This window comes from Orussus abietinus, unplaced genomic scaffold, assembly GCF_000612105.2.
Source record: "Orussus abietinus isolate OABI.00-Male unplaced genomic scaffold, Oabi_2.0 scaffold75, whole genome shotgun sequence".
Lineage (NCBI taxonomy): Eukaryota > Metazoa > Arthropoda > Insecta > Hymenoptera > Orussidae > Orussus > Orussus abietinus.
The window spans coordinates 91,111-104,016 of NW_019394267.1; the positions used below are offsets into that span (position 1 = coordinate 91,111).

The 12,906-nt window shown below is 44.4% G+C and overlaps 2 protein-coding genes across 2 annotated transcripts; one reads left to right on the forward strand and one right to left on the reverse strand.

Annotated features, from left to right (window-relative positions):
- Positions 1–96: 96 nt before the first annotated feature.
- LOC105696811 (actin-binding protein IPP) lies at positions 97–3,998 on the forward strand. Its single transcript, XM_012419547.2, has 7 exons — positions 97–274; positions 797–1,325; positions 1,401–1,566; positions 1,646–1,992; positions 2,095–2,441; positions 2,523–2,743; positions 2,819–3,998. The coding sequence occupies exons 1-7, from the start codon at positions 205–207 to the stop codon at positions 3,053–3,055; spliced, it is 1,917 nt and encodes a 638-aa protein (XP_012274970.1). The 5' UTR covers positions 97–204; the 3' UTR covers positions 3,056–3,998.
- A 2,994-nt stretch (positions 3,999–6,992) lies between these two features.
- LOC105696721 lies at positions 6,993–11,805 on the reverse strand. Its single transcript, XM_012419419.1, has 8 exons — positions 11,438–11,805; positions 11,093–11,310; positions 9,921–10,526; positions 9,196–9,837; positions 8,423–9,116; positions 7,905–8,334; positions 7,666–7,819; positions 6,993–7,295 (listed from the first exon to the last, which is right to left on the reverse strand). The coding sequence occupies exons 1-8, from the start codon at positions 11,550–11,552 to the stop codon at positions 7,056–7,058; spliced, it is 3,099 nt and encodes a 1,032-aa protein (XP_012274842.1). The 5' UTR covers positions 11,553–11,805; the 3' UTR covers positions 6,993–7,055.
- Between the last annotated feature and the right edge of the window lie 1,101 nt (positions 11,806–12,906).

The window sequence follows — 12,906 nt, forward strand, 5'->3', positions numbered from 1 at the left end:
CAGCGCTTGTTTGTAGGAACTATTTTAGGAATTCGTATTCTTAATTGATTGAAGCCTCTCTATCGACGTCTAAATTCAACGACGTAGGTTTTCCAATTGTATACGGCTGTGTGGCTAAATTACTAATTGGATTCCAGGGAATCCGTCGAGAAGACGAGGAATCGTCGCGGTGGTCGAGACGTGAGCGGAAATGCGGTGGCAATCATGCGTTTAAAAGGAAAAAATAACACCAAGTCGTTTCATAGCGTCTACAAGGTGCTCTCCAGCATATGTCGTAAGTTCCCTGATTGTTGAGAGCTCGTTTGACAGCTGACTCTGTTGTCCATATTAAATGTGAATTTTTTAGGAGTGTGCGTCATGAAACCAACGTAAGGATTCATTGCAATTGATGGCAAAGAATTCGGAGGAATGCGAAGAATCGTTTGATGCTCAATAATTAGTGTGTTAGACAACTGACGGCGCCGCTGTATTCATCTCTTTGTCTCTCTTGCTCTTATAGTTATACGTAGTGGGTTACGTGCGCTCTATGTCTTACTCATGGTATTGGTTATTCAACCCACGTCTCCGTAATGTGAGATGTTGGAATAATCATGCAATCTCCTTTTTACCACCGCTCTTGATTTGGCAGTCAATTCAGTGAGCATCGAACACTAACGTAGGACGTGGTCTTCTACGGAGACCTCTGAATTCTTTGGCAGTGACGTCCATCGTTCCATTAAATATGGATGAACGTTATCTCGTGTGCATTTAATGTAACTCTATTTTTAATCATTTCAATGTTTAAACGCTTATATAGGTGTTGTAGATAAAGGACAACTTGATGGTTTCATGGCCGATGGTGCGGTGCCTCCACTAAAAGGTGGTCACAATTCTAAGAACATGGGATTTGCTGCACAACCGATCAGACAAACTTCCGACACCTCTACTACTGTCTATGCGGCGGGACAGTATGCACCGAAGGTTTTAAAGAATTTAAATATCCAGAGATTAAAGAATCAATTCAGTGATGTGGGACTGGTTGCCGATGGAGTTGTAATCCGAGCTCATCGCTCTGTGCTGGCTGCTGGCAGTGCGTACTTCAATGCCATGTTCACCGGTGGACTTGTCGAAGGGCAACAGGAATTGGTGGAGATACACTCGATATCGGCCAAGATTCTGTCGCTTCTGGTTGATTTTATTTATGCCGGTAATGTTAATATTACTCAAGACAATGTTCAAGAGTTATTCGCTGCTGCTGACATGTTGGAAATAGATGAAGTAGTTTCTGGATGTATTGAATACCTGCAACAACAGCTTCACTACTCAAATGCCCTTGGAATTTATAGGTGATCAAAGTGTTTTTAATTTCACACGCTAATTGGATTGTTCTATTGATGTTCTTACGTTCCTATCTTTTGCAGATTTGCGGAAGCCCATAACAGGATGGATCTGATGAAGACTGCCCAACGTTTTATCGAAGTCAATTTTCCTCAAGTGTCACAGGAAGAAGAGTTTTTGGATCTGCCAAAAGAGCATCTCGTTGGCTTTCTTAGTAGCGAGTATATTCACGTTGACACCGAGTTCCAGGTAGGTTCTGTATGAGTGTATCCGTACTTAGATTAACGTAACTATTTGGAATCGTATCAAACAATTTATGCTTCGGCAGGCCTTCGAAGCTGCATACAACTGGATCATTCATGACATTCCAGCAAGAAGATGCTATGTGTTCGAAATATTAAGTCACATAAGGCTGCGTCTGTGTTCTTTGGCTCGACTAGAACGAATTATTCTTGAATCAAAGGATGCCAGCCTTAATGTTGCCTTGCGATCCATCCAAAAGGACTTGGTTTCCAACAAAGGATGCCTAGTACCTTTGCACGTACAACCGAGACTTTGTGCTAAAACAAATATATTAGTAATCGGTGGATCGAAGAGGGAGCCGTCCGCTGACAACTGGGCTAGGGCTGCGGAAAGCACTTACGAGACAATTCAGAAATACGATACATTCACTGGGTACGATATCATAATTGCTATTAGAAGAATCCTCATTGTTTAACATAAACATACATACGTTTAATATACGATTAAATATATTACTCTCCTTTGCTCTTGTAGGAAATGGAGCGAAGTGGCACCAATAGGAATTGGCCGCATACTACCAGGCGTAGCACTTCTAAATGGCAAGGTGTACGCAGTCGGTGGGGAACTGGAATCTTGCATCATTGCCAATGGGGAATGTTACGATCCCCGAGAGAACGTGTGGACGTCGATTGCTTGCATGGTGGAACCTAGATGTGAATTTGGACTTTGTGCCTTGGATAATAGCCTGTATGCCTTCGGTGGTTGGATCGGAGAAGACATTGGGGGGTCTATCGAAGTCTACGATCCAACTACAAATACGTGGAGACTGGATGGAGAGCTCATCGAGCCACGTTTCAGCATGGGCGTCGTAGCTCACGAGGGTAAAACAACTAAATATAGAGGTTATGCGTCCAATGATTACTCCTCACCGATGATTAAATCATTCCATTCGATTCGATCAGGATTGATATACATAGTGGGTGGCTGCACGAACCAGAGCAGACATCGGCAAGATCTCATGAGTTACAATCCTGTAACGAGGGAGTGGAATTATCTTGCTCCGATGCTGACCCCTCGTTCACAGATGGGAATAACCATTCTAGACGGATATATCTACGTTGTCGGAGGTGCCGACAAGAATTTAGACGTTTTAGCGTCGGTAGAGAGATATTCCTTCGACAAGGTAACGTTCTCCAAGTTTTGATGTTAAGATATTAATTTCTATAGGTCTGACGAGGTGTTTATTGTCATTTCCCAGAACAAGTGGAGCACGGTGGCACCGATGAGCGTCGCCAGGTCATATCCTGCAGTTGCTGCTGCCGATGGCCGACTCTACGTGATAGGAGGCGATCAGTCTCGGGAAATAAACTTTTACCGTACTCAGATTACCATTTCCACGGTGGAGTGTTACAATCCAGTCATGAACGAATGGCACGAATGTACTTCTTTACCGACCAGTCGAGGAGAGGCTGCGGCCATCATAGCGCCCTTTTGATTATGATCGTCAAGCTTTAATAACGGTCTCCTACGAGTACTGGATACCTTTTGAAATTACGTCTTTCTGGTCGGATACTCAGCTTCTCCGGGGATCGCCGACTCGCGGGGAACTCGTTTAAATCGATGACGCCTCTCCGGAACTTTCTGCGAGTCAATGCAAAGAAACATCGGTACTAGTTTTACTCATAAGACGCACTTACCCCCTACGACATTCTACGGAACGGTACTGGTTTTTAATGAGACTCTTCATTAGTACCATCCACTAATGTAAACAGGCAAAACGGTCAACAAACGATTTTCTAAACGTTCTAACATGGGAGACACTCAAATTACGCGAAATCCTGTCTACGGGTCATGTCGAAAACCCAAGTCTCATTTCGCGCCACTTCTAAGTGTAACGCCGCACATGTAATTTACCGTTTCATTTGTAAATTTGATATAAAAAGGAAAAGGGGGGAAAGGAGAAGCACTAAGGTGTTAATTAAGAGGCACCGATTTCTTGTTACTCGGACAATCGCACAGTTCGGAATTAATGGCGATTCGAGAATGGAGGAGCGCTTAATATTACGTCCGCATTTTGGTGTGGCGCTAGTGTCGTTCCGATGCCTAATGGCTGTCTCTAAAATCCAATCTCCTTATAGAGCGACAGTTCGTCTGAGAGAGCAATTATTATTACCATTAATTACTGTTATCGTTTGTACACGGTGAATGTATGGTAGTAATATGTAATAGACTGCTGCTGTGCTTATTTTATTACTTCATGGAGATATTTACCAATATTTGTATATATGTGTACCTGTGCGTAACTCGTCGAGCCGGTGGACGAGCCTGGACTTGCTACTCCCTCTTTATCGTTATCCAAAGACTAAACAAGGGCTGAATGAGATATCTATTAGTAGAGGATAACTTGGAATACAGGCATGAACACATTTGCGGACGAATATTCTCGCCGATCTTGATTATACCTTCCCTTTAAAAGTTTTACGCTTGCGTCGATCGGTTGACGACTTTTCCAAGATGGCGGAATAACTCAAACGCGTTCATGTCTGTAAAGAGGGCCAATCGAGCGAGATTGTAAGTCTCTAACCACGAGATTTCCCATTCGCGGTGTAGCCTTATCGATAAGTTACTCGTCTCTCTGTAATTATCATGTAATACCTTCGCAATTACTTTTGCACGGCTGTTTCTACCGTCCTTTCCCGGCGCGTGTTTTAATCGTGGACGACCCTCGCAAAGATTAAGACCGAGAGACTCGACATAATTAATGCCGATTATGCTTTATATTTTATACTTAGAGTAATATTAATTAACTGATAGTCTCGACATACTGCCTCGCCATTGGACAAACTATTCGCTTGACCTTTTATTATATTCTGCGGGGATGCGGTCCCTAGAAGACGTCGGTTTCTTCTTCTTCTTCTTCTTTTTTTTTCTCTCCAGTCTTCTGTAATACCAAAGCAATACGCGAGTAGCTTTAATTTATAATGTTAATTCCACCGATTAGCCGTTTAATTGTCGAGTTTTTGTTTACCTCGAGTACAAGTGGCGTTTTTTAAAATTCCTAGCCTTAAGGTGAAGTTAAACACGTCGAGGAACTTGATCGACGTCGATGAAGATTTTTCTAAATGCCTACGTTGCCGACGTTCGTTTTTATATTGACAGCTGGGTAGAATTATATTCGGTATTGTACCAAATGGCATACTCCACCTGTCGTTTTCGTACAATAATTGTAAACAAATCGAAGTAAAACTCCAGAAATCCTCCGGATTCGTGCTTTCTGGGGCCCTGGTTGATTGCAGAGGGGCCCCCTGCGCCATCTGTGATTTCCAGGTGAATTAAATTTTCACTCCGAGACCTCGTATTACCATCGTTTTGGCATAGAAGCGCATACAACACTTTTTTTTGCCTTTATCCCGTTCAAATGCGAGTTTATCGATTACCAGAGTGTTCTAAATTGTCGTAAAATTGTCCTGACCCTTTCGATTCTCATATCAGAGCCTTCGATAATTGTATATTGATCGAAATATGAGAGTACGACGCCATTTTGATTCTAGTCTGGACTGAGTTAAAAAATTTTTTTTAAAAATCCAAATTTTGAATGTGTCAGGACAATTCTTAGATGATCAGGAGTGACGTGTCAACATTTCGGACAGTTTGGTCCAATACCCTTAAAAAAAAAGTGTTGTATTCGAATCGACTGATTTGAAGGGGGTTTCACTTCACCTTAAGCTATGAACTCATTCCTCATAAATAGGAATCCATGTTAATCGCAGAAGTATACTTCTAAATACGAACAGTCTTAATTAAACGGTTAATGTCGGCGTTGCCTTCGGAGTATTTCTAACGGCCTTTACAAATATTAGTTACTTTAAAGGTTTAAATCGTATCCTCGAAGAGCTTAACTCATGATAGGTTTCTAAGATCTATCGAAGTAACGTTTACTTGCTACTGTCGTCCGACATGGACGGAATGGAATTGCACTTAATTTGCATACGTGAACACATTGTAGAATTTTTCCATATACTTGTACTAAGTATGCCCCTCGTCGAGCTATAATTCGCTGACGAGTCGCAATCGACGGAACCGTGAGAATATTAATTATTGAAAATGTTAGCAATGTTCAAGCTGTTTTTTATACGACGACGGTGATTCTATAAATGTTCGCAAGCATTTCGCGAGATATTTAAACCCGTCAAAGCAGAAATTAGCGAGTCCCACCCTAAGAGAAATTATTATTGTTACTGCTGCTGGTTGAAAATTTATACATATATATATATATTTTTTGTTAATGTCTAATTGTCTATATTAACGAAGAGACGGACGCGTCCTACCGGACCGATGACCAAAGGGTTTTTATTATAACAAATTCTCCTCTATGATACGTTATGTCATGTAATTATGTATTTGCAAGATTATGTTGCATATATTTGTTACCAAGGTTTCATGTCATTATTATATCGAATTAATTCAACGTGGTATATATAGTGATAGCGTAGCGTAAATTGAATTTCGTTAAGTGGACTCGCATTTCTGCTGCGACCGACTCCTTTACACTTGCATGGAAAGCAAACGCGAGTGCAGTACTCGGAATACTTAATGAAATTATATCGTATTATTAATCTCCTAGGTGTAAGCATAAACCAAAATCAAAAAGTCATGGGCGTTTTACACAGTATACACAAAACGTTGAACACTGTCATTCCTGACTCGAGGAAATACTGATTAATAAAACTTTTTCCAAAAGCGACGAGTGAATCCGTGTTCTTGTTTTCTTGTCGTTGCACGTTAAGAGTTTGTTTAGCGAAAAGTTGATTTGGTGCACCCAGTTTGGAGAAAAGTTTTATACATATTTTCACATTTTATGTATACAGAATTACTTTTTCATATCACCTTATGGAGTTACACCACTTTGAAATTTTCCAAAAATCCCAAAAAATTTTACGCGTTTATACTTTAAACGCGTTTCTTTTTTAAACTGCATTTTAAAAATCGGTGGGCACTCTAGCGAAATACGTGTGGTTTTTTCAATGTATTGATATTCGCGTTTTTTATGCAACATTAATTAACGAAATTTAGGGCAAAATACGTATCTTTCCTTTCTAATCGATGCCATTTTGTGAAAAATGCATATTTTTGAAAACGACTGCGTATTTCGCTAGCTTTTGGGCTACAGAAACTAATTCTTTTTCGTTCATTGATCTAGCTTAAACCTGGACTGAGTTATCGTGCCCACCGCACGATCATCGATTTTCGCAGCGCTCCGGTAAATCGGCTTTCAAGCCGCCATTTTTGTAAATAAAAAACATACAAAAAAAATATTTTGTCGTTTAATAGTAGTATAATACCTTACTATACTTTAATTTGGATAAAAACGTTTTAATTCTTAGAAAAAAAATTCTTGAAAAACCGTCATTTTTGGGTGGGTCAAAGTGGTGTAACCCCTTAAAAGCGTGTTTCAGCATCTCTTCGCAGTGAATACTAATTTCTTTTGTTTCGTTTCATTGGTCCTTAGTGTAGGGTAAAAATACAGGATGAAAGAGCCATCGAGTAGTTGTCAAGAGTCGGTATAGAGACAACGTCAAAGCCGGGAAAGCCCTGAGAAGAAACTGCTGCATCCGATGAGAAACCGAAGGCTGGACTTCCATCTGATTCCTCAGGAAGTTGAGCAGCCCCGTAGGAGAGTCCTCGAAGTCGCCGTCAATCCTCATATAAGGGAACTGAGCTCGAAGAGCCGAAAGCTGAAAGAAGGGAAATATATAAAACGGAGGGAGAGGAATTACGGGAAGAGATTAAGTGCCCCCGAAGAATCCAAGGCCCATCAAGTGCACCTAGGATACCCTTTTTCTTTTTTTAAATAATTTTCAAGATTTCTCTGGGTCTGCCCCGGGATTTATATCCTATGAACATGATTTACATATTCATGGGTCGAGTTGTGATAATGGTGCGCTTATCACAACTCGACCTATGAATATCTAAATCATGATCATAGGATATAAATCCCGGGGCAGACCCAGAGAAATCTTGGGAATTATTTAAAAAAAGAAAAAGGGTATCCTAGGTGCACTTGATTTGGACGTTCCGGGTGGGAGATAGCGAGATAGAGCTCACCCAGTTGCCTTTGACCTGGCCGAAAAGAGGTTTTGTCTCTAGATCCTTGTGGAAGGTGTCCAGAGAAAGGGGTAAACGTGCCCCGTTTACCGTCACACCCGCGCATGCCAGGAGGAAGGACCACTTCTTGTCAGACTCCCAGAAGAAGACGTGCCTGTTTGAGACGGTGAGATAATAGAATATGATACAGGGCATGACACGGATTATGTTAACGTGATCTCTCTAATGAAGCTCCTTACGTTAAGACCTGCTCGATGGAGGGCCTCTCCAGAGGATCGTACAGCAGCATCCAGGAGACGAGATCAACGACTTCGCAGCCCTGATTCTGGACCCTAGGGCACCCACGGACGATGTTCTCCAGAATGTCTTCGGATTGGGTGCCGTAAGGGTGCAATCCCCCGGTGAGTATGAAATGTACGACCATCCCAGCGACCTGGACGTCGGTCGCGCGGGTGCAGATTAATACTTGGTCTTCCTTATATGCCCTGTAGCTCTCGCGAGCGAACCAGATCATGGAGGAGCTTGGAGGTCTCCCATTGCGATAGAGCGCCTTCCAGAGCCCGAATTCGGCGAGTTTCAAGGTTCCCGAGGCATCGATCATCAAGTTCGAGGGTTTGATGTTCCCATGGACGACGGCCTCCTCGCCACCCGTGTGCAAAAATCGCAGCCCTGTGAAGAGAGGATTTTTAAATTCCCAGCAAAAGTTTACATAGAAGTGGAGTCGCCGAGTACCTGGAGAAGACGGGGGGGTACTCGCCTGAAAGGAACTGCAGGACCAGCGACCGAGCTCTCTCCTCCAGCCTCTTGCTCATCTTCAGGTACATCAAGTACTCGCCTAGGTTGTACTCGCAGAGTGGAGTAGCCAGGACCACTTCGGAGCCGACGTTTGTGCAAGCGATGAAGGGCAGCAGGTTTTCGTGCCGGAGCCCTAGAAGAGGTTGCAGAAGAGAGAAGACCGGCACCCCCAGCTCCTTGAGCATCCTCCGGATGGCCAAAGGCCTTCCATCGGCCTGTAATCCTAATTCCACGGAGCCGAAATTCCCTCCGGGGGAGATGACGAAGAACTTCCTCTGCTCCGGACTGCAGAGGGTCAGGGTGCTCTCTCTCGGCTTGCTTTTCTCGCCCTGAGACCTGAGACTCTTCACCAGAGCGTCCCATCTGCTGACGTAGCTCGTCGGTGCAGGCTCGTTGGGGTTGTTGAAGCGATTAACGTAATTACTCTCGTTAACGGGAGCGAGGGACGACTTTTGAGGCGGACCCTCGACCACCTGTTGCTCCCTAGAGGACCAGGATGCCCCGGATCGATCGGGCCTCACCAACTCGGGGAGAGGACACGAAGAGTTCATCGTGATCCTCGTCCGAAGGGCTTCCTCCATCTCTGCCGTGCAGACCACTCCTCCAGAACCTCCGGACGCATCTTCTGCTGGTACCCTCTCCCTTTCGAAGATCCCCTGGTAAATCATATAAATTATGTTTAAAAAATACACCCAGGATGAGCTCTTCAAGAATATCCGATTGTTTCAGGGTTACCCAGTGTCCTCCTGCATGACGTTCAGGGTCACTTGGAGACCTTAAGGGACAGCGATCTTTCTGGGAGATCTCCAGGACTTTCGCTCTTCGTTCGCTGGAATGGCTTCCCTCGGAGATGGAATTCTCCCTGTGCATCAGGTGACTCCTTGCCGGCGTCCTTGACTCCAGCCGGGACCCTGGAAGCTCTTCGAGTGTACCTTTACAGTCCATGGCGCCGTCCCCGATGGTACCCGGGTTTTTCCTCTGCTCGGAAAGCCTCTCTAAGTTCCCGTCAGGATCCTCCCCCGAAGAATTGTGGTGTGTCACCAGTTGTACCCGAAGAGAGGCCGCGATGCCCCGGAAGATCCTCGGGTCTCGACTGCCGGTCTGTCGCATCTTCTCTGTCAAAGAAGACCAGCCGTCCCTCAACTTCTTCATGTAGGAGTTCTCCAGCTTGGGGAGGATCGCGTTCAGCCTCGCTATCTCTTCCTGCCGGATCTTCCTCTCTTCTTCGGAGGATCCTGCAGGATCTCCCTGGCCGTCTCTGTACCCAGGGTACCCCAGCTCCCGATCTCTCTGCCAGTCTCGACGGTAGCAGCGGACTATCTCCTCGAAGAGGGTCGACAGGTACAGAATCGTCTCCTCCACGTCGTCCGACGTCATCTGGAAGACGTAACGCATCTTCAAGAACAATAATCCTCCACCATAACTCAGTACACGAAGTGATGAGGTTTTCAGGGTATTACCTCGATGTGAGTCTCGGATTGGTCCTTGTCTTCTTTGAAGACCCTTCTTCGAGGTACTACCTCCGCATTTTTTTCCAGGGTGCCGGCTATGGAGCCGAAGGAGGCATGGTTTTTACTGCTGGACGGCTTTGCTGGGTCCTCTGCAGCATCTTCCACCGTCTCAGGTCCTATGGCGAGATGAGAAAGCGCGTCTTCAGCGTCCTCCAAGCTGCCTCCTCCGGCTTCCTTTCGTAGGAGCTCCACCAGGACGTCCCACTGACGTTTGACGGCGTAATGCAGGATCGTGTTGCCTCGGATGTTGGTGTGGCCAGGGTCGATCTTGCGATGGATGCTGTTCCAGAAGTCCAGGAAGTCCGTCTCGCTCCAGGAGGGCGACTGGATGGCGATCAGCGCGATATTGTCGCGATTTTTGTCGACCAGCGTTAGGTCGGCGCCGTGCTCCACCAGGAGATTAATCATCTCCAGGTTCTTGTTGCTCACCGCCCACATTAACGGCGTCTTCTTGTCCTCTGTGCAGGAATTAATGGGGTATCCGTCCTTCAGGAGCTTCTTTACGACGTCCAACTTGCCGAGGATTATGGCACCCAGGAGCAGAGGCGTGTTCGACTGTGGAGGAGACGCGCTTTAATTAGACTCCATATTTAACGAGGCTCTACAACGTTCCACCTACGATACTCAACACGTCGTAAAATCAGTAAATCCGAGGAAACACGTTGCATTAGACGTAAGGGAACTTACAGTGATAGGACCATTCTATATATCAATGCATGAAATTATTTATCACACTTTTCTCTAAACCGGGTGCACCGAATCGCTTCAATCTTCACGACGTGAATGTCGAGGGTATAAGAAAGGTCCTGACACCCATGATATTACATTTATCTCTAAGGGAACAATACCTTTTCATTTTTAAATCGTTTAACCTGCCTCTGCTTATTGTCTATCTCTTATCACACTTTTCTCTAAACCGGGTGCACCGAATCGCTTCAAACTTCACACCGTGAATGTCGAGGGTATAAGGAAGGTCCTGACACCCATGATATTACATTTATCTCTAAGAGAACAATACCTTTTCATTTTTTAAATCGATAAACCTGCCTCTGCTTATTGTCTATTTCTTATCTATGCTTTCCCTTCTAGGGATTTTTCCTAGGGACGCTACTTGGGCCCACCAGGTCGGATTTCTGAAGGACTTTCCGCAGCCTCTGCAGCTCATCGCCCTTGAAGAAGTTCGTCAATCCGGTACCAAGGTGCCGCTGCTTCTTTGCCGTCCGGGGCTGCCGGTATACGGAGACGTCACATCCGCAGCTATTCGATGGGGATTTTGCAGACTGTCCTGCAGATTCTCCACCGCAAAGCCATGGTCTAATCACCGCCGATTTGCTGCCACCTGTGAAGTACCTAAGTCTTACCCAAGGTATGGTATAGGCGAAAAGTTCTCATATTTTCCCGGGCTTACGTGGAAATTACTTAGGTTAAATCGGTTGTTAGGAAACAAGGTGGATGTTCCTTTTCACCTGGAAGTCCGTGGCGGATCGGCAGGCTGCCGATTTCCTCCTTCACCCGGAGGGAAGCCATCGTCGGCTGTTCGCGCAGTTTCGTCTTCTTCTTCGCCTTTCTCCCTCGAGACATCTTGGGGAATCAACATCTCACAATTTAAAGGTTAAAAGGATCGATCGGACGATCGGTTCCTTCTGCTCGGATGTTTTCATCAGATCTCGAGCGGGCATTCTCTCGTAATTGTGACCCTTCCACTTGGAGACCCACCTGAAATCGAAATTAATGCGCAAGTTATTCCGCAAATTTATAATTTAATCCGCAAACTTATAATCTATCACGCAAACTTATAATTTAACCCTTTGCGGTCGCATTTTCCCAAGATCAAGAGAATTTTGGTGGCTGAGAGTAGGCATACGACCGCAAAGGGTTAATCCGCAAATTTATAGTTTATTGCGCAAATTTATAATTTAATCTGCAAACTTATAATCTATCACGCAAATTTATAATTTATTACGCAAATTTATAATTTATTACGCAGTCCAACGCAATCGAGGGAAATCCTTGCGTGTACCTGAAGTGCAAGAGTACCTTCGATGCATCGTTACCTCGATTACGAGAATCATTCCTACATATCCCCCGCTGGTTTTTATCGATGAGTTTTATCAGCAGTTTTAATTCCTGGCGAGGAAGTGCTCCCCGAGCGGCTCATATTCTGTCATAAGCTAAAATAACACCGATTCGCATTGATGATCTATTTCTGGGCTTTATGGAACGAACTGATTATCGGCGCAAGGACGAGCAAGCAATGCGATCCGCACTCTTAATAACTCTTGTAAATTTCCCCTGCGACTTGCAAGGTCGCTTTGAGAGGACAAATTTTCTTATTCTAGACAATTGGGGAAAAAGAAAAAATGCGCCTTGCACCTCTCGACCTGAGTCATTGAGGATTGAAAAATAAGGATAAGGATTCAGAACGTTATGTAATCCCGAGGCAGTCAACAGCTCCTCCTCAATGGTTTAACGCGTGCGAGAGAATTCTTATTATTCTTTTTTTCTTCTTCTTCTTTTCTTGTTATTTTTTTTTTTCCCTCTTCCGGAACACGTATGCGAGGAAATTTATTCCAACGATTCGACGCAAGAAGTGAAAAATCGTTTCCCGCTTATGGAGGAAGTATAATAAATGTATAGTTAATAATGCGAGGCTTCCACTATCGTCTTTAACGATTCCTGCGTAGATCTGAACGGATCCTCGAGGAATAAATTATTCACAGTCGTAACGTCTTCTGAACAACTTCCTTCTGAATCTATTCACGCTTTGCTTGGAAGTCCCCTCGAGTCGCAAAACGGAATTCGGCACTCCCAGCCTCGTTATTAAAAATAAAGAAAAATTTATAACCATTCGCGAATCCTTTATCGCAGGTCGCAGCCATTTTACGTCTACGTAGCGTGCTTACTTAAATCGTCATGAAATGTCACATTTTCTCGG

Excerpts from the sequence above, each read along its gene's own strand:
- LOC105696811 (XM_012419547.2), top strand. The coding sequence starts at position 205 with ATGCGTTTAAAAGGAAAAAATAACACCAAGTCGTTTCATAGCGTCTAC. Across the intron at positions 1,567-1,645 it reads ACGTTGACACCGAGTTCCAG|GCCTTCGAAGCTGCATACAA; the intron begins GTAGGTTCTGTA and ends ATGCTTCGGCAG. Across the intron at positions 1,993-2,094 it reads AAATACGATACATTCACTGG|GAAATGGAGCGAAGTGGCAC; the intron begins GTACGATATCAT and ends TTGCTCTTGTAG.
- LOC105696721 (XM_012419419.1), bottom strand. The coding sequence starts at position 11,552 with ATGTCTCGAGGGAGAAAGGCGAAGAAGAAGACGAAACTGCGCGAACAG. Across the intron at positions 11,311-11,437 it reads GATCCGCCACGGACTTCCAG|GTGGCAGCAAATCGGCGGTG; the intron begins GTGAAAAGGAAC and ends GGTACTTCACAG. Across the intron at positions 7,296-7,665 it reads GCCAGGTCAAAGGCAACTGG|CTTTCGGCTCTTCGAGCTCA; the intron begins GTGAGCTCTATC and ends CCCTTCTTTCAG.